Source organism: Notamacropus eugenii, chromosome 5 (genome assembly GCF_028372415.1).
Source record: "Notamacropus eugenii isolate mMacEug1 chromosome 5, mMacEug1.pri_v2, whole genome shotgun sequence".
Classification (NCBI taxonomy): domain Eukaryota; kingdom Metazoa; phylum Chordata; class Mammalia; order Diprotodontia; family Macropodidae; genus Notamacropus; species Notamacropus eugenii.
In genome coordinates, this window is record NC_092876.1 from 217,272,587 (window position 1) to 217,296,448 (window position 23,862).

The window sequence follows — 23,862 nt, forward strand, 5'->3', positions numbered from 1 at the left end:
AAATGTGAGCAGATTCTGTAGCCAAAAGTGCTATCACTCTTCCTGGCTAGTCCCTGCTTGCTTGTAACTCACCACCAGTACTCCTCTCTACCCTGGAACTGTGACCTATGCTAGATATGGGCAATAGAGTTGCCAATCAACTCTAGCTGTACCAAGTTCCAGCAAAGGGTCCCCTGTAACATATTTTTGATCAGCTGTCTGACCTCCTTGCCATCTCTGAGCTGAGAGCATCCAGAAGTGTTGCTTCTGGCTATCGTTGCTGCCCTGATGTGTACTCCAGACAGGCCTTCTCCTCACTATCAAAGAAGTCTCCTGTCAACCTCCAAGTTACCATAGGCCAGAAAAATATCTCACCCTGACCTTCTGTTGCCTTTGCTACTCCAAAATTTGACTTGAGGCATTTAAAGTTGTATGGAAGAGAATGTTAAAAGAGTTTGATTTCAGCTAAGTTGCTGCTTCTAATCTTCCATCTTTGCTACACACACACACACACACACACACACACACACACTCACACACACACAGAGTATAACTTCTTAAAGACCTCTCTGCATTTAGTTTTTCCTTTCCCCAATCCACTCTATATAGAACTGTAAAATTACTTTTCTAAATGAACAAGCCATATCAAATTATTTCACTGCTCAAAAACCTTCAATAACTCTCTATTACCTAGAGTCAAACATTTTAGCTTAGCATTCAAAGTTCTCCAGGAACCAGTCCCCATCAAATTTTTCAATCTCATCTCTTACTAGTCTTCTTCATGTACCCTATTCACCATTCAAATTTTACTACTCCCTATTTTCTGAATAAGCTGTGTACTTTTCCATATCTATGTTTTTATTCATATTGTACCCCTATCTATAATTACTTTACTTCTCCCCAAATCTTTCCCTCTTTAAATCTTACCCATCCTTCAGGGTAACCTCAAATTTCACCCCTTCCAGGAAGGCTTCCCTGATTCTCATCCCTACCCTCAGTGAGGGATATTTCTTTCTTCCCTTTTTATTGTACTTCATCTATAGAGCTTATCACATTCTTCCTTATTATATTTGTGTGCTTGGCTTATTTTTATTCTCCTAGTGCTTCTTCCAGTGCCATTTGCCATTGATTCCTAAGTTAAATTTCAAAGCTTACAACTCCAGAAATTACTACAATTTTGAACTTTCTCATCTAACTATAGGGCAGCATCTCTGCTTAAGATATTTCCCTGATTGATGCAAGTGAAAAGGTATCAGGTTGGTAATTTCTGGGGTTATGATGTCTAGGAGAGGCAAAAGAAGAAGTATATCAATTGTAAATAAATAACATTTAAAGTTGTTTAAATTTATTTTAGCACAATCAGATCATATAGCTTTTTTTAAAAAAAATCAAAGTAAAGCAGTGAAATTTCCCTCTGAGTGCTTACTTTAATGAACAAAATCTCAAGAGATCAGTCACTACTAGAACACTTTTTATGAGAATAAGAACATTTTGGAGTTATTGAAACTAAAGCTACTGCTCAGGAAGAGAATGAAGAAAGGCAATTGTAGTCAATGATAAAAATGATTACAGCTTATGAATTTCCTAATTTATAGGTCTCTACCAAGAGGTCTTTGGTGAAATTTTTTTTCCCCTCAGCTCAGCTCTTTCTGGATACAGCACAAAATAAACACAGATGATATAAAGATCTTAGCAGCCAGTAGTTTTAATCTCTCTACACAAAAAGGTCATTACTTTTTGCCTACATAGAAAAGCCAACAACTGAAGTCAAAAGGAGATCAGAAGAAGATTAATTTGGTAAAATCATAAAATGAAAGTGACTTTCATTACCAGCACTATAGCCCCTTTCACTTTCAATGAAATTTGGCAATAAATATTTCAAACTAGATGTAGGACATAATGATCGATGTACATTGCCTCCGTATGGACAAAGTCAAATACATGTAGGTGAGAGACAAAGACACAGAGACAGAGAATATAGAGAGTGGAAGGGAGAGGGAAGGAGGGAAAGAGAAGAGAGAAAGAAAACAGATATCATCAAAGTAGAAGGCAAGGAAATGGAGAAGAAAATGCAAAATTAAGGGCCATTCTGTCAATGCACAAGGGCTTCACACAGATTATCCCTATTAATGCTAATGGAAGTTACACACATAAATTCCCTGAATATCTATAAGAGAATAAATCCCATAGTCTTGAACTTTTTCCAAACAGAGACTAGGATGGAAGCTGAGTATTATCCAGGCATTATAATACTCTCATGGAGATAGAAAAACTAATTTTTCCCCATAAAGTTTTAGTAAAACCTCTAAAATGACTGTTTTAACTAGATAAACATGAGAACAATGATCATTGTTTGAAATTCAATTGGATTTTTAAAGTTAAAATTTTAGTTATTTTTACTTTTAATGAAAATTCCAGTAAGGCTTGACAAAAAAAATTATATATTTTTTCCACCAGTCAAAATGTTCTAATTACTAATTCTATACATGTTTCTCTGAGGAATAACTATGACCCTTCACATAAAATACTACACCATTCAACCAAAGAGAAAGTACTGCATTCTAATCCATAAAAGTATATTAAACAGTCAGAAAATTTAAAGCCCAGTAGTATGAAGCTAATTACCATCAGTACCAGGAAGGAGATTTAGAGATCTGGATTTTGTTTTTCAAGATTATGCTCTCTTCTAAATTTCTTGCTTACATTTAATTACACTCGACAAGAAAGATACTGGAAGTTACAAAAAAAAAGAGCTGATGTAATTGACTGATAATAAGATCCACCATTATATTCAAAAGGCCTGGGTTTCTTACTGTTTGGCTGACATTTTCTATTTATAGGGAGTGGGATGTATCATGTTTGGGTTTTCATGAATATGATTGCTCTCCTAAATTGTTTGTTAACAGAGAGGTGGTGGTTGTGTGTAGGGGTGTGAAGGGCAGTATAACTCTGAGCATTACAAGTTGTGGTTAAATACCCCACTCTTTGGAATCAATGAGTGTTGATGACTATACATAATCATATAACTGTAACTGACCAAAAGTCCATTTTAAAATGAAAAAGTTCTACATCAAGATTATGATTTGTCTCTTATTTTGATTATAAATTGTCTATTTTTATAACTATGAATTCTCTGTAAGAAAAGCATTACACTAAATTCAAACAAAAAGACCCATGGTCACCTAGAAGAAAACATGTTTTTCTTTTATAAATCTGCAAGAACTACAATTATGGTGATGAAAAATATTCTGTATTCTACTTCCTGGCATAAATTTGTGAATCCTTTCCTGGACAATAACCATTCAGAAGTGTCTTCAATGGGATAAGCCAATTGGAAAGCATATTAGCAAACTGCCTGAAGAGAACTCACTAGTCTCGTAGGGGCCTCTCTCCTCTTCCCTTAATATTACAATATTATGTTAATGTCCAATCAAGAAAGCAAGTAAAGATTCGGTCAGCGAAGTAAGGAACAGGTCAATGCAGGAACAAACACTTAATTTTACTTAGCTAATATATGAGTAAAATTTTGGTCTTTTTTTGTAAAATATGCCACTTTGGGGATGATATTCTCTGACACTATATGATGATATCATGAAATGTATGGATCATAATTATATTGTGTGCTATGTAATTTTACTCTTGGTATTTTTTTTAATCGAATTAGTTTTTCTTCAAAATATATGCCATCATAAAGCATATATATTTAAATTTACATTTAGCAGCTATCAGAATCTAATAAAGAATATCATATTATCCCTTTTAGGATTACAAATATCAGTAGCACATTTATTTAAGTACTCAAAAGAACAATCTCTATTAATCTATAATATGTAACTTTTTATTCATCTTATTTGCATAATTGATATTTCCTACAGGAATGAACTGAGACATCCCAGAACTATTAGAGTGTAGTCTTTTGGGGAAGGAACATCCGATTTTGTTCTAGAATGTCCAGAACAAAATTTAGCCTGAGGTGAGTTCATTCCATTCCATAGATCACTGTGACTAGGGGAGATGTGACAATGCCTTCTCTCTCAAAACACTGAGGTCAGAGGCCATTCTGTGAGGAGACACAAAGACCAAGTTCTGGTACCCTTCTGGATGTCAGAAATTGCCACCCCAAAGCAGAAAGCAATGCTCCAAGTAGAAGACTCCTATATCAATGTCAACCAAAATTTATAAAGCACTTATTTATGACAGCACATCAAATGAGACACTGGAGATACAAAAAATGAACAACTGTTGTCATCAAGGAGATTAAAATCTAATAGGGAACTAAGACAAATGCACATCAAACTACAATGTGGAATATGTTAGGTGCACAGAAGTCCAAAAAACATGGTATGAAAAATTAAATAAGGTAAAAATCAATTTTAGCTGCACATAGATCAGGGAAGGCATCATGAAGGAGGTAGTATCAGAATTGGATCTTGAAGGAAGGAAAGGATTTTAGCTGATAGAGAAGACCTAGACTAGAGAATACTCTAGAAATATGTAAGAATATGTACCAGCATCCAGAAATTGGAGAGGGCAGAATCAGACTGAGCATCTCATTAGGCTCTTTATCCACAGGCTCTATAATGTAGGACACTAGGAATAACACTATGTTGCATAATATTTCAGTACTTCAGAGTACTGTCGGGTTATTTTTTAGTGAAGGTAGGCATCCAATATAGATGTCAGACTCCAACAGTTTTGTAGATGGTCTTCAAAAGACTCTGTGGCAGAAAAATTGATCAGCCTGCTCCCCACCTGGTGCTAAGCTTCTTTGTATCTAGCTAGGCTGATACTTGGATGCAAGAGCAGACTCAAAATCATTGTAGTTTACACCCTGCTAGTGTGCCCTTTGAGAATTCCAGGTGGCTTCTACATTATGATTAAAAATAAGAATAGGGCTTTAATGGATGCCATGATAATAGCATTTATGTAGTGTATTAGGTTTGCAAATCACCTTGTGGATATTATTTGATGCTCACAACAGACCTGGAGGTAGATGTTCCTTTTATTTCCATTTCACAGATGATGAAACTGAGGCAGAGATTAAGTAACTTGCCCAGGATCCCAAAGTTAAAAAATATCTGGACTCATATTTGAACTTAGGTCTTTCTGATTCCAGGTACAGCACTTTATGCTCTGCACCACCTAATTGCCTGTCAACATCATGTGGTAACTAAAATCAGCTTAGAAAGGTAGGTTGAAGACAGCTTACAAGGGGCCTTTAATGCCAGACTTGGGGTGTGATACAGTGGAAAAGGCACTGGACCAGGAAGACAGGAAACCTGAGTTTGAGTCCTAATTCTGATTAACTAGCTGAGGGGTGGGGAACCATAGCTGTTTGACCATGTATAAATCATTTAACCTTGGTTTCCTGGTCTTTAAAATGAGGGAAATAGATTAGATACTCTCTAAGTTCCCTTCTAACTCCAGTGCATTTAACCATATGAATTTATCACTTTGGATCTTATTTGCTAAGAAACAGGGAGTCACTAAAGCATTTTCAGCAAAGGAACAATTTCATCAGACCTGTGCACTAAGAAACCTCTTATAAGTGCTGGAAGAATAAATTGGAATGCAGAGTGAGTAGAGGCCAGAAGACCAGTCAGGAGGGTATTAGCACAGGACAGAGGTGATCAGAACCTTAACTACAGTGACTAATTGCTATGGAAAGGAGGAGGTAAATGAGAGAGACATTTCAAAGGTGGAATTGATGATTGAATATGAAGGGAAAAGGAGAGCGAAGAGCCAAAGAGACTCCAAGATTCTGAGTCTGGGTAACTTAAGAAGAGAGTGCTATCACCAACAGAAATAGAAAAGCTAATAAGAATTTAGAAACAAAATGATGGTTTCTGCTTTGGACATACTGAGTTTGAGGTGATAGTATGATATGCAGGTGAAGAGGGGAATAGAGCTCAGAGAGATTAGGGCTAGAGAAAAACTTTAAAAGTCAGTCACATAGAAGTAATGGTTGAAGCCATGGGAGTGGATGAGGTTGGTAAATCGTGAGAGACAGTATGTTGCAATGGAAAAAGCTCCAGATTGGAATCATAAGGGCTAGGTTCAAATTGCGTCTGCTGCCATCACTAGTTGGATAAAAATGAGAAAGTAAGTGACTCTAAGCTTCATTTCCTCATCTATCAAATGGAGCTCAAATTAGTTAATGTATGTAAAGCTCTTTGTAAAAAAAAAACAAAAAACAAAAAAAGAACAGATATGAAAAACAAATGTAATATATTATTATCATCTTACAAAGACCAAGAAGGAAATATTTGGTAAGAGACTTTCTGTCCTCAAATTTCTCATAGCACTCTGTTTGGACCTATCCTTTGTATGTCTCACTTATTCAACAGATCATTGCATATTAAGGTCATGCAACAGATCATTGCCCTTAAGAATCATATAGTCTAATATGGAGTATTAGGTAATTTAGAAAAGATATATTGAAAAGATGTACCCAAAAATGTTGATCAATGTCCACCTACATAGTGGCCTCTAGTGACATTCCATAAAGATCTGTTCTTGGCTCTGGTCTAGTCATTATGTTTGGTTTTGTTTGTTTTAATGAACAACAATGATGAATTAATCATTCAACAAACATTTATTGTTTATTGTGCCTGGCACTGCACAAGCAAAGACCAAAATGAAAAAGTTTTTGCCCTCAAGGAACTTACATTCTGTCTCAACATGAACATATATAAATATATACAAAATAAATGCAAATTGGTTTTTGAAGGGACGGTATTAGTAGCTAGAGGGATTAGTAAAAGCTTTACTTAAAAGGTAGCATTAACTGGGGCTTGAATGAGGGGAATCTAAGACATAGAAGTGAGGAGAAAAAGTATTCCAACATGAGCAGCTAGTACACAGCTAGTGTGAAGGTAGGAAGGTGGGAGATGGGGTGGCATGTGTGAGAAATAGCAAGATGGCCAGGCTGACTGGACCATAAGTACAGGATGGGAAATATTTACCTTATGATGACACTGGAAAAGGATATTAGACCAAAAATGTAATTGACACAAGGAAATCCAGATGATGAAACTCCCTCTACCAATACTGGTTGTCAACATGAAAGCAAATTATAATCTTAGCGAGTTGTCTAGAGGACTGAAAGGTTAACTGAATTGCCTAGGGTCACTCAGCCAGCATATGTTAAAGCTAGGACTTGGATTCTGATTTTCCTGGCCCCAAGGTACTATCTCCATCCATTAAATCATCCTGCCTCTTCTAATCTTCATTAGGTTATATTGAGTACATGAATGACCTGTGCTCAAAGAGAATCACTTTGGCAGCTGTGGATGATGGACCGGAGGAGGAGAAAGACCTGTGAAAAAAATTATTACAGTAATTCAGATGGAAGATGATGATGGCCTGTGTGAGCAGAAGAATGGGTGATATAGGTGAGATATTGTGGCAGGAGAAATGACATGCATTTGTAACTGCTCATATATGTGGAGGGGTTGAAGATGATGCCAAAGTCACAGATCTTGGAGACAAGAAGAGTGGTGACCTTATCAGAAATAGAAAAGGTTGAAAGAAGGACAGGTACAAATGCTAACTATTATTTTTTAGGAAGACAAGTTCAGTTTGGCACAAGATGAGTTTCATATGTCTATGAGACATCCATTTTGAAATGCCCAATAGGCATTTGGTATTGCAAAATTATGCTCAGAGAGGATTTGAGCTTCAAATTTGGCAATCCTCTGTCTACGGACAATAATTAAGCCCATGCTGTCATCAAGTAAGAGAATGTAGAGAAAAAAGAAATCACCCCAGTTCAGAGGTACACACACACAGGTAGGGAATATGATATCGTTGGTGATCCAGCAAAGGTGACTGAGAGGTTGTCAGACATGTTGGAAAACCAAGAAAGAAAGAAAACCAGAGAAGAGAGCATATCCAAGAAGAAAGAGTGGTTTATTAATAGTTTCAAATGTTGCAGAGTGGTCAAGAAGGGTAATAACTGAAACAAGATCATTAGATTTGGTCATTGAGAGATCAGCAGTAACTTTGGAAAGAGAAATTTCCATGAAGGAATGAGGTCAGAAGCCCAATTACAAAAGGGTTTACCAATGAGTCAGAGAAGTCAAAGTGGAAGCAAAAGGTGTAAATAACTTTTTCCAGGAGTTTGGATAAGAAAAAGAAGAGACATACAGGTTAATCTTGAGGAGATGGTATGAAGGAGGTAAAAAAAAGGACAGAGTAGTGGATTTTGTCCATTTTTAAATGAACATAAAAGGGGAAGGAGCTAGATGTAAGTAAAGATGAAAAGACTTAAAAGAAGCATTTATCGAACTTGTAGGGGATCCAGACCTGGAATGGAGACATAATATATTAAATGAATGAGTCAAGATTCAAAAAAAACTCAAAAGATTCAAAAAAACAGGCTAGGATCATGGGTTGAATTTTTAAAAAGATTATACTTTAAAAAGTACAGTCCTATTTTTTTAAAAAAAATACATTAGAACATAATGGAGAAATCTCAATAGCAATTTGTATGAAAAAAGTAGATCTTTTCACTGAATGTTGATTTCAGTATGATGCAATATGACAAGGTTGCTTAAAAGAGCTAATGTGATTGAGGAGTGGGGCATTGTATTAGCAAGCACCCTAGCACCCCCAGGATGACCTGCTAGCACAGGTTCTTCAATCTGTTTTCCTAAAGGAAAGACAGCTTCAAAAGAGTCAACAGTCTTACTTTAATTACAGATAAATAGAAAGAAGTGAGTATAGAAAATACAAGCAGAGAAATTAGCACAGAGATTCAATAGACAGGGCTCCAACTGTCTGAACAAAGTAATACAACCACCTACATACACCACTAAACCAAGGGAGCACCAAGATCTGAGTAGTTGGTGGGGGGGATGGAGGGTAATCTTAACAAACGACTACCCAGAGTCTGCGCCAGGGAATCAAAAGGTCCTTCTCATGAGTGAGCCCCCAAAGTAAAATTCCAGCCTCCCAGAATATGTAAGAAAGACTTGGCCCCTGATTGCCTCAGAAGGCAGGAACCTACTATGCAACTCAGCACAGCTGTGAGCTATCAGAGTTTAAAGGAGATTAATCTTTCAGATGTTTATAATTTAGCCTGTGCCTAGGAAATTGAACTACAGAAAAAAAATCCCACTCTGCTTATACTCACAGACCTGTGATTCCACTGATGAAGGGAACTCCTGGTGAAGATGTCTTCCAACAATCTGGCCAATGACTGTACTACAGTTTGTAGTCTGAAGTTATATTAATGGAAATATAGTGTCTGGTAAAGAAGTACAGAAGCCCTTTGATGAGGGTGAAAGAGGAGAGTGTAAAAGTTGACTTGAAGTTTAACATCAAAAGAAACTAAGATATTGGCAGCTGATCTTATCACTTCTTGGCAAAAAAAAAAAGGGAGAATAAATGGAGGCAACATCCGACTTCATATTATTGGGCTCAAACATCATGTAGATGGCAACTGCAGCCATGAAATTAAAAGATGTTTGCTCCTTGGAAGGAAAGCTATGGCAAATCTGAACAGCATACTGAAAATCAGAGGTATCACCTTGCTGACGAAGGTCCATATAGTCCAAGCTACAGTTTTTCCAGTAGCAATAAATGACTGTGAGAATTGGACTACAAGGAAAGCTGAGTGTCACAGAATCAACACTTGTGAATTATGGAGAAAACTTCTGAAAGTTCTTTGGACAGCAAGGAAATCAAATTAGTCAATACTTAAAGAAATTAATTCTGGCTATTCACTGGAAGGTTAAATACTGAAGCTGAAGTTTAATTACTTTGGCCACATAATGAAAAGATGGGACTCACTGGAAAAGACCCTAATGTTGGGAAAGATTGAAGACAAAAGAAAAAGGAGATGGCAGAGGATGAGACGGATAGATAGTATCATGTAAACAATGAATATGAATTTGGACAGACTTTGGAAGATAGTGAAGGATAGAAGGGCCTAGCATACTATGGTACAGGAGTCATGAAGAGTTGGACATGACTGAGGACTGAACAACAATAATGTCCAGTTAAGGGTAACACTGATCAGTTGAAGAAAGTGATGACAATTATGAAAGTCTTAACAATACTAAAATTTACTTGAGAACAGTAAATATGTTTCATTAAAAAAAATCTCCCCTAGCACCTGGCAGAGTGTTCTACAGAATGGAGGGACTTAATAAATATTTGCTGAATAAATGAATGAATAATGAACAAATATTAAGAAGAGCTGAAGACATTTTGAAAGATCAGCCTAGAGGACAGAAAGATGTGAAAGATATCATCTAAAAGAGGAAATGGATTTCATATAGCTCCACAGGGTGACTCTAAGGACCAACGGTAAAAGTTATTGACATTAAGATTTTAGGCTCAAACGCTAGGGACCCCAAGCCTCTGCTGCAGTGGCTATCCTAGGGGGAAGGGAAGACCTCAATACGGACATGTCACACAAGTATCAGACAGCTCCGTATATGGATACTTGTGCATCACAAGTGGACTCTCTTTGTTAGTACTGGTGATCCTGGTTCTTTGGCTGACTGCTCCCAGAACTCCTGTTAGGTATAACCAGCGGCAGCTCTAGCTTCCATTTTTAGAAGTGAATAGAAATGCAGACGCAGTTTTTAGGTGTCTGATACATCTGATCACACTCCTCAGGAAGGAACAGAAAAATATTCACAAGAGGCTGAAGGGGCCCATTCTCCCCAAGAGACTGTGACTGTTTCCAAATATAACTAGGGTTTGGCACTTGGAATCTGGCTTCAACCTATGTTTCTGAACTTATTTCCTATTTCTTCCTCTCACATAGTCTACATTCCAGACAAAAAGGCCTACTTGCTCTTCTCCATACATGACTTTCTGTCTTCCACCTCCACATCTTTGTAGAGAGTAAGACCAGTGTCTCTTGTTCTGGGCACTGTGCTTCTGTGAATGCATCCTAAGATAGCATTCCCTTTTTTTAATTGCCATGTCACCACTGGCTCATACTGAGCTTGCAACTCACTAAAATACCCAGGGTATTTTCATGCAACCTGTGGCTTAGCCAAACTGTTTCCATCCTATACTTGTGAGGTTAATTTTTTATCCCCAAGTGTCAAACTTTATATTTCAGTTTATTAAATTCTTCATTGGATGTGGCCATTTGTTAAAGCCCTTAGGAATCTTTTTTGATCTAAATTGTCATTCAGTATGTTAGAGATCCTTCTGTTAGTTCAAATTCTCTGTGACTTGGTTTCCTTATTTATGAGTTTGAGGCTACTATCATCCTAGTTACCACAGAGGAATGTTTTGATTGGCCCAGAAAAACCCATATTGAAAAGCATTTTGAAGGAGTAATTTTATGACTAAAGATAATACATGATTGGAGAAAATAAAAGGCATTTTACAAATGCTAGATAAAATGATTAATTTGCATGGCTATATGCCATAGTTCAAATATGTTTCTATTCCAGTGTATCATTTTTGAAAGAAGAGAGAGACATTCCATTTTACTTTGGTTTATTCCTTATGAAATCATTTTCAATACTAGCCCTTCTTTATTCCATCAATTGAAGGAATTCATCAGAACAATGGAATATAGCAGGTCTTTGGCTTTTTGGAATCTCTTTTCTTAAATTCCTGTCAATCCAGTTTTATAATCAAAGTACATTCTTTTGAGACTTAAGATGACAGCTGGAAGCCAGTTGGTATATTTATTGTAAATGGTTGTTGATGGAGAAAATTTAAATTGAAAAAATCTCCAGGGAAATTATATTGCTCTGGAAAAATGTAAGTATTAACAAGGTTTGGTGTGGGTTTATTTGAACGTGAGAGTATATGTTGAGCTTTTACTTCCCTCTACCCTCCTCTTGAAAAAACATATTCAACATTGGCATATTCTTCAATTGTGCCTATTCCAACCTAAAATATTTTTCTGATATAAATCATTTTCAATATGTTTCAAAATTAATATGTTTTCCTATATTCACAGAAGGCTTTCCTTTTTATAAAAGAAGATACCTAACTCGGGAACAGTGTACAGTCTTTGAACCCCAGATATGTTCTATAAGTAAATATTATATCAATTAAAAATTTTAAGTGTAAAATACTGAGATGTATATATGTACATATATACATATATGTATAAACACACATATGTAGTAACAATCTATGTTAAAAATGAAACCTTTTTAATAGACTAGGTAAGAAAGAATAGATGGAAGTTACTAGCTTTGCATTGCAAATTATCTCATATATCTGAGCAGATTTTTAGACTGAGCATAGAATGTCAAACTGGATGAGCTAAAATTCTGCTTAGAGACACAGAATACTATTTCTATAATCACTGGAAAGGACATTTTTTTTCAGCTATTTCAAATAAATTAGTGAATTAAGAGGACTCAGTCTGGTCAATGATGCACAGATTATCATGGAGCTAAGAGGAACCTTCAGGAAACACGCTACAGGTCAGACTAACTACCATCATTTAAAATTGCACATTAGAAATGTAATTGTTTCAGAAATTGTGTTTCTTGTAAACATCAAAAACTAGACAAATATTATACTAGATACTCATCAATGGGGATGTTTCCTCCAGCATTTCAGGTCACAACTCATCCATCCTTGTCTATTTTGTGTGACTCTTGTTGATGATGTCCCAAAGTTTGCTTCTACCCAAAGCTCTCATGGCCTTGTTTGTTTTCTCTACATTGTAATTTTACTAATCAAGTGCATTGGCTGGTGATCAGTTATCCCTTGCTGTCACTATAGCCCATCAGTCTTTTTAATCATGATTTCTTTGATCAGATATATTTTACTTCTGTTCTCCTCATAGTTCTTTGTTATTGGTTGCAACCTGCTCACATACACCATGCACCTCGTCATTTTCCCATGACCAAAACTTATTTTAAATAATTCAGAAACTGTAGTATTCATGACTTGCAGACATGCAATAAACCAGTAGAATATAGGTATTAAAAAAAAAGATGGTGGGCAGAGCCAAGATGGTGGGGTAGAAAGACATACATATACTAGCTCTTCCGACACAGCACATAAAATACCTGTAAAGAAAGACTCTCAACAAATTCTAGAGCAGCAGAAGTGGAGAACAACAGAGTGGAGGAGATTTCCAGCCTAGGGTGACCTGAAAGGCCAAAGGGAAACACCTGTCACACCAGACGCAGAGTGGAGTCCAGCCCAGCCTTGGCCCTACAGCTGGCTCTAGGAGGAGGACACAAGCAAGCCTCGGGGGTGGACTCCCCAGTCGCAGTAGCAGCAGTTCTTAGATCCCTCAACCCACAGGTGCCAAAGGTCAGTGACAGGGTTTTTTCAGCTGGCCAAGAAGGGATAAGGGCCTTCTCATAGCTCCAGCCTCAGGCAGCAGCCACAGAGGCCACAGTGGGAAGGCAGCAGCAGTTCTCACAGCAGCCCCTACAGCAGTCTGCATCCCTTGTTGGAATGTAAAACCCCTAGGGGCACTGAGCAGCTGATTCTTACCTCAGCCCTGTGTACAGGCCCTGCAGCAGTTGATCTTTATCTCACACTGAATGGTGGCCTTGCCCATGCAGCTTATCTGAATCTCAGCCCCCAGTGCTGGCTTGGTGGAAGTGGAGGAGAGGTGGTTGTGAAGAGGAAACTCTACTAAGATTCCGGGCACAAAAATTTCTGCTTGTTCCCAGACCAGAGTACACACTTGATTGTGCCACCTTGGAGGAACTGAGATCTTACAGATCCCCAGAGTATACCCTGTTCTTGCCAAAGGACCCAAAAGTCAAATAACTGGTTGGGAAAATGCCCAAAAAAGGGGAAAAAAATAAGACTATAGTGGGTTACTTTGTTGGTGAACAGGTATGTTCTCCCATCCTTTCAGATGAAGAAGAACAATGTTTACCATCAGGGAAAGACATAAAAGTCAAGGCTTCTATATCCCAAACATCCAAAATAAATATTCAATGGTCTCAGGCCATGGAAGAGCTCAAAAACGATTCTGAAAATCAAGTAAGAGAGGTGGAGGAAAAATTGGGAAGAGAAATGAGAGAGATGCAAAAAAATCATGAAAAGCAGATCAACAACTTGCTAAAGGAGACCCAAAAAAAAAGCTGAAGAAAATAACACCTTGAAAAATAGGCTAACTCAATTAGCAAAAGAGGTTCAAAAAGCCAATGAGGAGAAGAATGCTTTCAAAAGCAGAATTAGCCAAATGAAAAACGAGGTTCAAAAGATCACTGAAGAAAATAGTTCTTTCAAAATTAGAATGGAACAGATGGAGGCTAATGACTTTATGAGAAACCAAGAAATCACAAAACAAAACCAAAAGAATGAAAAAATGGAAGATAATGTGAAATATCTCATGGGAAAAACAACTGACCTGGAGAATAGATCCAGGAGAGACAATTTAAAAATTATGGGACTACCTGAAAGCCATGACCAAAAAAAGAGCTTAGATATCATCTTTCATGAAATTATCAAGGAAAATTGCCCTGATATTCTAGAATGAGGGGGCAAAATAAATATTGAAAGAATCCACCAATTACCTCCTGAAAGAGATTCAAAAAGAGAAAATCGTAAAAACATTATAGCCAAATTCCGGAGTTCCCTGGTCAAGGAGAAAATATTGAAAGCATCTAGAAAGAAACAATTTGAGTATTGTGGAAATACAATCAGGATAACACGAGATCTAGCAGCTTCAACATTAAGGGATAGAAGGGCCTGGAATATGATATTCCAGAAGTCAAAGGAACTAGGACTAAAACCAAGAATCACCTACCCAGCAAAACTGAGTATAATACTTCAGGGGGAAAATAGTCTTTCAATGAAATAGAGGACTTTGAAGCATTCTTGATGAAAAGACCAGAGGTGAAAAGAAAATTTGACTTTCAAACACAAGAATCAAGAGAAACATGAAAAGGTAAACAGGAAATAGAAATCATAAGGGACTTACTAAAGTTGGACTGTTCATATTCCTACATGGAAAGATAATATTTGTAACTCTTGAAACTTTTTTCGGTATCTGGGTAGTTGGTGGGATTACATATACACACACACACACACACGCAGAGCACAGGGTGAGTTGAATAGAATGGGATCATATCTAAAAAAATGAAATTAAGGGGTGAGAGAGGAATATATTGGGAGGAGAAAGGGAGAAATGGAATGGGGCAAATTATCTCTCATAAAAGAGGCAAGCATAAGACTTTTTAGTGGAGGGAAAAAGGGAGAGGTGAGAGAGAAAACATGAAGCTTACTCTCATCACATTCGACTTGAGGAAGGAATAAAATGCACACTCATTTTGGTATGAAAAGCTATCTTACAATATAGGAAAGTGGGGGAGAAGGGGATAATTCCCCCAGGTTAGGGGGAATGATGGAAGGGAGGGCAATGGGAGGAGGGAGCAATTAGATTATGGAAGTCATTTGCAAAACTATACATATATGGTCTATATTGAACTGCTTGCCTTCTCAGTGGGGATGGGTGAGGAGGGAGGAAGGAAGAGAAGTTGGAACTCAAAATTTTTAGGAACAACTGTTGAGTATTGTTCTTGCATACAACTGGGAAATAAGAAATACAGGTAATAGGGCATAGAAACTTATCTTCTCCTACAGGACAAAAGAGAAGATGTGGATAAGGGAAGGGAGGGATGTTTGAAGGGAGGGCTGATTGGTGATAGGGGTAATTAGAATGCTTGGAGTTTGGGGGTGGGGGAGGGGAGAGATGGGGAGAAAATTTGGAACTCAAAATTTTGTGGAAATGAATGTCGAAAACTTAAATAAAAAAATAATAAAAAATAAAAATAACACAACAACATCCTCCTATCACTTAGCAAGGAAAAAATTGGTGAAACATGGAGGCTCATACATTCCCCACTCAGATTTGTATGCAAGTAAATTTTCAAGTTTCACGTGATTCAATTTAAAAATATTCTCAAAAAAAAAAAAAAAAGAAGGACCTCTGTTTCAGGGAGAAATTTGGGATTATCAAAGTTTTCCAAAGACAATACAGCCCACTGTCCTCCTCCCATGTAGTTCTGGGCCCAATTCTTTTTCCTTTTATAGTATGTGACCAAAGTGTACATATATATAATATACACACATATATACAACCTATATAAACATGTACACATATACTCTTGATTATCAGGCTATATACATTTATTTAGTAGGTACTTACGCATTGCTTTTTTCATCTGTGTGTGAATTCAAGGTCCCTAGGATTCTCCACAAAGAAAAACAGAATTTAAGAGACACTGAGATGTGAGGATGCCCTAATTCTCTCTAGGAAAGAGAAAGAACAGGGAAAGATATGCTGCCTCACAATTGCTCTACGTTAGACAGCTATATGATAGGTTAGAGGATAATATGAGATGTGCATATGGATTAAGCCACTTCTTTACATTGCTCTTGAGATTCTGATTCCTTTACACTATATGGGGAGAAGAGGGCAATCAGTGACTACTGTTTGATTCAGATTTGCTGATCACTGTCCTGGCATCTGTTAGCAACAGCTTCCACTGGATTGCGCTATAGCAGCGAGGAGGGTAGCTGTGGAAGGTGCTGCTAAGGCCTGAGACTCCTATCAGATGATGACTGAGACTACCAGAAACCAGAGCACTAGAGAGACTGAGATCTTGAAGTAGACATTGAAACCAGAGAACAAAGAGAAAGGACTCCAAATTTGGAGGCTAGCAGTGAAGGAGAATAACACATCAGCTGGTAAGCAAGGAAGGGAAATGTGATTTTTTTCCCCCAGCTTTCCCTTATCATGTGCTATGTCCTAGAACTTAAATTAAAAGCTTAGACCTCTCACCATATTCCTTTTAAATAAGTGGCAGATATGAGTGGTTCAAGAATTTCCTCCTAGAACTCCTGAAGAGCTGAGAAGGTAAGCAGGAGGTTTATGAGATAATGAAAGTGAATGGCTCCCTTTAAGAGCATTTAAACTATTGCTTTCATTTCTATTAAGATCAATAAATTAACACCATAGTGTGTTGAAAATTTGAGTCCTGTGAATGCTAGTATCTGTCACAAAAGGATAACCTAGATATTGGATGGGAGTTTCAGAGTGTTAGATTTGTATTTTCTAAATTATTTTGAGTAATATTCTAAGTTATTTTCTAGGTAATCCAAGAGGGTCAAAAGTGGGGGGGGAACAGTTAAAGTACTTGCAAGCTAAGCTGAGTACCCTCTGGTGGCAAATGGGGTTACTGCAACTTTTAGGAAAGCTATCCTTCATAAGTTAGAGATGAACAGTCATAGCTATTGGTCTACTCGCTCAAAGAGCACACCCCTATGGATGTTGCAGATATTGCACTCCCTCACAGGATAATTAACATAGTGACAAGCTGCCTTCTACAGACTTTAGCTAGACAACACTGGTGTTGATTTGGATTGCTTACATATAGCACATGGCCAGAAGTATTTCTGGTCTCACAAACAGGTAACTAAAAAAGTCACATAGAGTAAACCATAATGATTTCCCTGTACTCTTACAAATTACTGCAAATTACCTGATGCAAATAATTTGCATAAACATAGAACTGAATTGGCCAGTGTAGGCAAAAAAAAGTTCTGTTTAAGAACTATAAAATCATTAGGAGTAAATTTAAAATGCTTAAAATGTCTGCACAAAATTTTAAATTTTGTGCAGAGTCCATATAATACATTCCTAGAAAATGTAACATTCTAAAATTATATTATATTTCATGCAACAAAAAAAAGTTCCTTTGAGATTTTGGATGATGATGACAACTACTACATAGTTCTGTGATTCAGAGACATAGCTATTGAATCCTGAGTTTTTTCCCACATAAATTTTAAAACTAGGTAACTATATATTACCCCAAGGTATCAATGAATGAGTTAAACATATTAGCATAACATTCTGAGATTTTCTTCCTAGTCTAGTGTGGGAATGTGGAAGTTTGTTTTTTTTTTTTTAATTTGAGTTTTGTTTTTATTTGGTATAGTTTCTTTTCTTTTTGGCAGGGGAGCTCTAGTAACCAATTGCTTACTCAGACTGATTGTGTTTTGTCCTTCCTTCTCACAGAGGAATATGACATCAAGATGATGACATGACTTGCAACTGACATTGATTTGAGTGAGGGAGGGCTGTGCAAAGTCACCAACTTCACTTTCTTCTCCTGAATCATCTGGGTCCAGTGACCTGATATTCATCAGGACAACTGGAGATGGCCCAGGATGCAATGTGAGACCTTGGCCCTTTCAGGCTAAGGTCTTATTGCATTCCCACTTTGAGTGAGATACTTATTGCTGTGTTTGTCTTTCATTGCCAAGAAGACCATGCAATCAGAGAAATGATGACATCATTTGCACTTTACTTTGTTTTGAGTGAGGGAGGGCTGTGCAAAGTCACCAGCCTCACTTCTCCTCCAGAGCCATCTGAATCCAGACCAGATATTCATGAGGATGACTGGAGATGAACCAGGATGCAAAGGGAGACCTTGGCCCCTTTAGGCCAAAGTCTATTCAGGAACTCACTTAGGGTGAGAGCCCATTCAGTGGAGTGAGATATACTCATTCAATGAATAGGCTTCTTTAAGTAGTTGCTCAAGGGATGGCCCCTTTAATAAAAAAAAAAGAAATCAAATGGGGAGGAGAAGACCCTCAGGGTTCCTGGGTAAAAGAGAAACAATTACTATTTAGTATTTAAATCAACTCTGTGCTAGGTGGGTGGGAATTTGAACTCCAAAGTGAATTGAGCTTGAGGCTTCATCTTCTACTCAGACAAAGCGTGACTTGGAAAGCAGTATTATGTAAAGTTATTTTTACACAAAAACTGAAAAAACTACAACTTAAGTAAATTGTCTGTTGCAAGTTATCCCTTGGGTCACCAGTGCAGATCAGCAGCTAGATCTTAAATTATGTCTTACAGAGTTGCTTGGGGCACTGAAAGTTTAAGTATGTATCAGGAAGTCGGTTCTTCATGGTTCCAAAGCTGTCATTCTATAAAAAATGTCTTCTCTCTAATGCTCATTAGTATTTAAATACTACTAAAAAGTAACCATGCCATTTCAAAATACTTGCATACAACATATATCTTTTCAATTGCTGGTTTCTGTATAAGGAAAGAAAAAGGCACAGTTATGAAAGATAACATTTTTATAGCACTTTGAAGTTCAGATATTTTATTCTTCTATAAGGGCCTCAGGCATCAACAGATATTTTCTCTGTGTGTGTGTCTCCCTCTCTCTCCCTCTCTCTCTCTCTGTCTCTCTCTCTCTCTCTCTCTGTCTGTCTCTCTGTCTCTCTGTCTCTCTCTCTGTCTCTCTGTCTCTCTCTCTCCCCCTCTCTCTCTCTCTCTCTGTCTCTCTCTTTCTGTCTCTCTCTCTCCCTCTCTCTCTGTGTCTCCCTCCCTCTCTCTCTCTCTCTCTCTCTCTCTCTCTCTCTCTCTCTCTGCCTCTCTCTCTGTCTCTGTCTCTCTCTCTCTCTCTGTCCTCATTATTGTTCAACTCATTCCTTCCCCAATTTGTCTCAAACTGAAAAGTGAAATCTGTAGTAAATGACTCATAATGTGGTAAAAAAAAAAAAATTACAAATCATGGAACAATATAAAATCTGACAGTTGTCATCATAAGCCCTAAAAAAATTTTCCCAGGTTAACTCCATAATAAAAATACTATAATTAGTATTTATTGGATTATAGTCATTTAGGAAATTTTTTTATACTTAAGAATACTATGATATAAGCTAAAGATCCCTGGTTAAACAATATATGATATATAGGGAACTAATTGAAATATATAATAATATGAGACATTTCTCCCATAGATAAATCTTCCAAGGATAAAAAGGCTATTTTCAAAAGAAGAAAAGCAAGTTGTTAATGGCCATATGGAACAATGCTCCAAATCACTGATAAAATAACTCTGAGGTTCCATCTTTCACCCATCAGATTGGCAAAGATAACAAAATAAATAAATAAATAAAATGATAGTTGTTAGAGGGACTGTCTCTGAATTAGTTCAGCTATTCAGGAATGTAATTTGGAAATATAACCAAAAAGTCATTAAATTGTGCATATCTACCCTTTAATCTACCAACGCTATTACTAGAAATATGCTACAGAGAGAAAAAAAGAAAGTAAGAAAAGACCCACCTATGCCAATAAATTTATGGCAACACTTTCTGTTGTAGTAAAGAAACATAAAAAACCCTCCCAAGGAACTCACAGTCTAATGAAACTGAAAACATGCAAAAAAACAAAAAACAAAAAATCCAGTCCTATGTTAATTCACTGCTGAAGGAACTGTGAATTGGTTCCACACTTCTAGAAGATAATCTGGAATATCTTTGGACCCAGAGATCCCACTACTGGGCTTATACTCAAAGAAGCTTAATGACAGTTTAAAAAAATTTCCATATAAACAAAAAAATCCATCACATTAACCCCACTGTAATAACAAAAAAGGGAAACAAAATATGTGCCCTACAATTGGGTAACAACTGAACAAACTATAACACATGAATGTGATGCAAAATTACTATCCCATGAGGGATGATAAATAATTCAAATAAACCTGGTTAGATCTCTTAGTCTTTTGATTATATGATATATGTGAAATCTATCATATTGTTAGCACACCGGCTAAAAGAGGGGAAATCCACAAAGTGGATTCTTTGAAAAATGAAACTAAACCTTTTTCAGCCTCCACGGTTAAATGTGAGAGACAAGATTACCTGTAAACAGATTTTTGCTGCAGTGATTAATGAAGTAAATCACACCCAAACTGCTGTAACAATGACCACCACAGAGAGTTTCTCTAGGATGACACCAAAGGAAGAGGAGCATGCAATGTTACCTGTGGACATCTGCAGTACCATTACTAATGAGCAAAGCCACCCTCTCCTGCTGTGGCCAGTCACCCAGATAATGTACTTATCTAGTTTTTGAGAATCTACCTTACAAACCAGAACAGATTTTTTAAACGTATAATGTGAAGAGTTCATGACAAAAGTGTGGTTTTCCTATATTTATCAGGTAGAGGTTTTGATCCTCCAAAGTCAGGGACCTTTACTACTTGTTTCTGTAACTGTCTCCAAATGACATTATACTCTGGGACCATCACAACTGATTTCAGTGGATTCCTGAATTCTAGTAATTGATCAGTATTGGCAGAATTTCAGTAACTAATTAATATCTAGATCTTCCCACATCTCCATTCCTACATATTCTTAGAGGCTTCCCAGAGAAAGGAGTTTTATGTTTGGTTTCAAAGAAAATAAAGCAGCTATTCAAAGAGCCACTTAGACAAAAGACACTTTCTATACAATGTCCTACCTTTTCTTTCAGAACAGCACAGAGTTCCAGTTGCTTTTTTCTGTCATGGGCCAACACGGTCTCCATTTCATAAGCACTACATGCTTCTGCAACAGTTGTTACAGCTTTTTGTATAAAATCTTTCTTATCCTTAGCCCAATTTAATAAGAATATTCTTCTTTGATCCCTGGTTAAACAATATTTGTTCCAGTATTTCTCATGTGTAACCTGAAAAGGAAGTTGCTGAATATTAACATTTTATAATGATGAAATGTATGCTGCACTTGACAAGTCATTATTGCTTAAATTATGTTGATAAGAAAAGTCAAGGAAAATATAAAGGTTTTCTTAAGAGTAGAAAACAATTTCTGTTTAGCAATCAAAGTCTTATGCCCAATGTAGTTAGTTATTCTGATGGGGACAGCAAATGCCTAAACCTTTCAGAAGGAGGCAGGGAAATGGATAATATTGAGAAATGACTATGGTGTTTATACAAAAATCACAGCTTTTATATCAGTACAAATAATCATATTTCCTTAAATTTAGTCAGTTTTTATAATAATCAAAATTATAAGCACTTCTCTGAGCAGTTCTCTGCTTTCCAAATAAAAGATGAAGATGAAACAATCATTCACAACATTTTCAATAAGCAAGATTATCCCAGTTTTGTAGCTTTTTGCCTGAATTTTAGACAAGAGCAGGTTTTGCCTTAAAACAGCTAAATAACCAGACCAGTTCTTCACTTCTTTTGCCACTGGAGCCTGGGCCTCTGAATTTTCAGACAACATTTATTTAACATGTGAGCAAGGAATAAAAGTTGATGAGCAAACAGGGAAAAGTAAAGAGGCCTTGAGAAAAATACTTCATTTCTTGATGGCTAAGTATACAACGAACAGATTGTAACTTCACAAAGAAAGGCATTCTGATATAAATTTAGATTTTTAATTCCGACAACTAAAATCCAAATGTTCTGTTAACTTTTGAGCTTTGATCCACAAAACCTCAAAAGGCTTATTTAGCACCTGACAAAGATTATGAAAGGAAACAGACATGATTCTGAAAAGAATGATAAGGTACTTAAGACTTAAATAGAATTCATAGTTAATATTAGGTAAACACAAAAACCAAAAAGAAACTAGTAAATATTAATTAGTTGTAAAAAAAAAAAAGTCACATATGAAGTCAGAAAATGTACAAAAATTGGAAAAGTAAGAACATCATTTAATTTTCTAAAAGAACAAGTATTTTTTTAACTCATTCCTATCAATACAGCATTAATAGTTTTCCTTAAAGATACATCTATGTTATCTGGAAACCCAACCTTAATATATAATCTTTTCATTCAAGTACTTGCTACACCCAATGCAATGCAAGGGGAAGGATAGAAACCAATTTAAATAATATATGGCCCTTGCCTTCAAGAAGCTTATAGTTTTCTAAGGTGACATGATAAAAGAGAAAGATAGAGGACAGAGACAGAGAGAGGAGAGAGATACACAGAAGGATAGATGCTAGAGAGACGGATGGATAAGATAGATAATTTAAGTAACATTAATGTATTTGACCATTTTTACTTAAAATATAAATTTCTGAAGTTGAATACCTTTTTTCAAAAGCCTAGCTTAAAAGTCCAAAGATTTTTCTAAAGGAAATGTAAAATATACATTTAGTTACTATTATTAAATATAAAAACCAATTAAACAAGGCTACAGATAACAAAGAATTTATCTATAAACATGTAACAACCATTGCAGAAGCCTGTTCTACTCATGAAATGAAATAACTTTGAATTTATCATTGCTGGGATTATTCTCTAGTTTCACTACAAGGATGCAGTACTACCTTTACAAACAATTTTCCTTATAAAGATGTAATAATTCGTCAAGAACAGGAATGATAAAAATGATTAGATAAGACGGTACAATGGCGGCCATATTTAAATTTAAATGTTTATCCTCTTTACACTCTATGAACTAAATTATTTCTAAAAGGTCACTTTCAACAAGATTTTTGTGCTGAAAATAAAATTTTTTTGTGATAAACTTCTTAGTACTCAAAATAGTACTCACCAGATCACGCCTAGATTTGTGCGGTAAACACTTCTGTAACATATCCAAATACAAAGTTCTTCTTCCCTGAATATCTTTTGGATACTGATCTACAATTGCCTGGTAAATCCACTGATCTTCTTCATTCAACTCAAAGTTCCTAAAGGCAATAAAAATGCCAAAGCACATTATTTTAACAAGGCTGGATTAAGCTGTGCTATGAACAATATACTTACCAATTTTGAGAATTTTCATTCAATTTGCAATGGATAATAAATTCTAGTTCAGCATAATTAATTAAACAAGTTTGCAACGAAACAAAAATCTAAATTCTAATTAAAGTGGAGGTGCTTCAGTCCCAGCTTTGATCATGATCTGAGTTTCAACTACTAATTTAGAGAAAATAGAATTGAACCTACAATAAACAATTGCATGCTAACACACCTGAGAATTTAAAGGAAATGTAAAATTACCCACAAAAATATAAAATATTCCAACCAACTAAAAAGGAAATATAGATTTAAAAAACTCTTATCTGGGAATGCAGAAAAAATAGGCACTTTAATTCATTACTAGTAGAACTGTAAATTGGTCCAGCCATTCTGGAATGGA

General features: G+C 36.3%; 1 protein-coding gene across 5 annotated transcripts in view; it reads right to left on the reverse strand.

Moving 5' to 3' along the window:
- Positions 1-23,862, reverse strand: part of CCDC148 (coiled-coil domain containing 148) — a 300,035-nt gene that overhangs the window by 135,388 nt on the left and 140,785 nt on the right. For all 5 annotated transcript variants that reach the window (XM_072612054.1, XM_072612057.1, XM_072612056.1 and 2 more), the window contains 2 exons: positions 23,272-23,410; positions 21,224-21,430 (listed from right to left, as the gene is read on the reverse strand). In XM_072612054.1, coding sequence (XP_072468155.1) covers positions 21,224-21,430; positions 23,272-23,410 — 346 coding nt within the window. The remainder of the gene's footprint in view (positions 1-21,223; positions 21,431-23,271; positions 23,411-23,862) is intronic.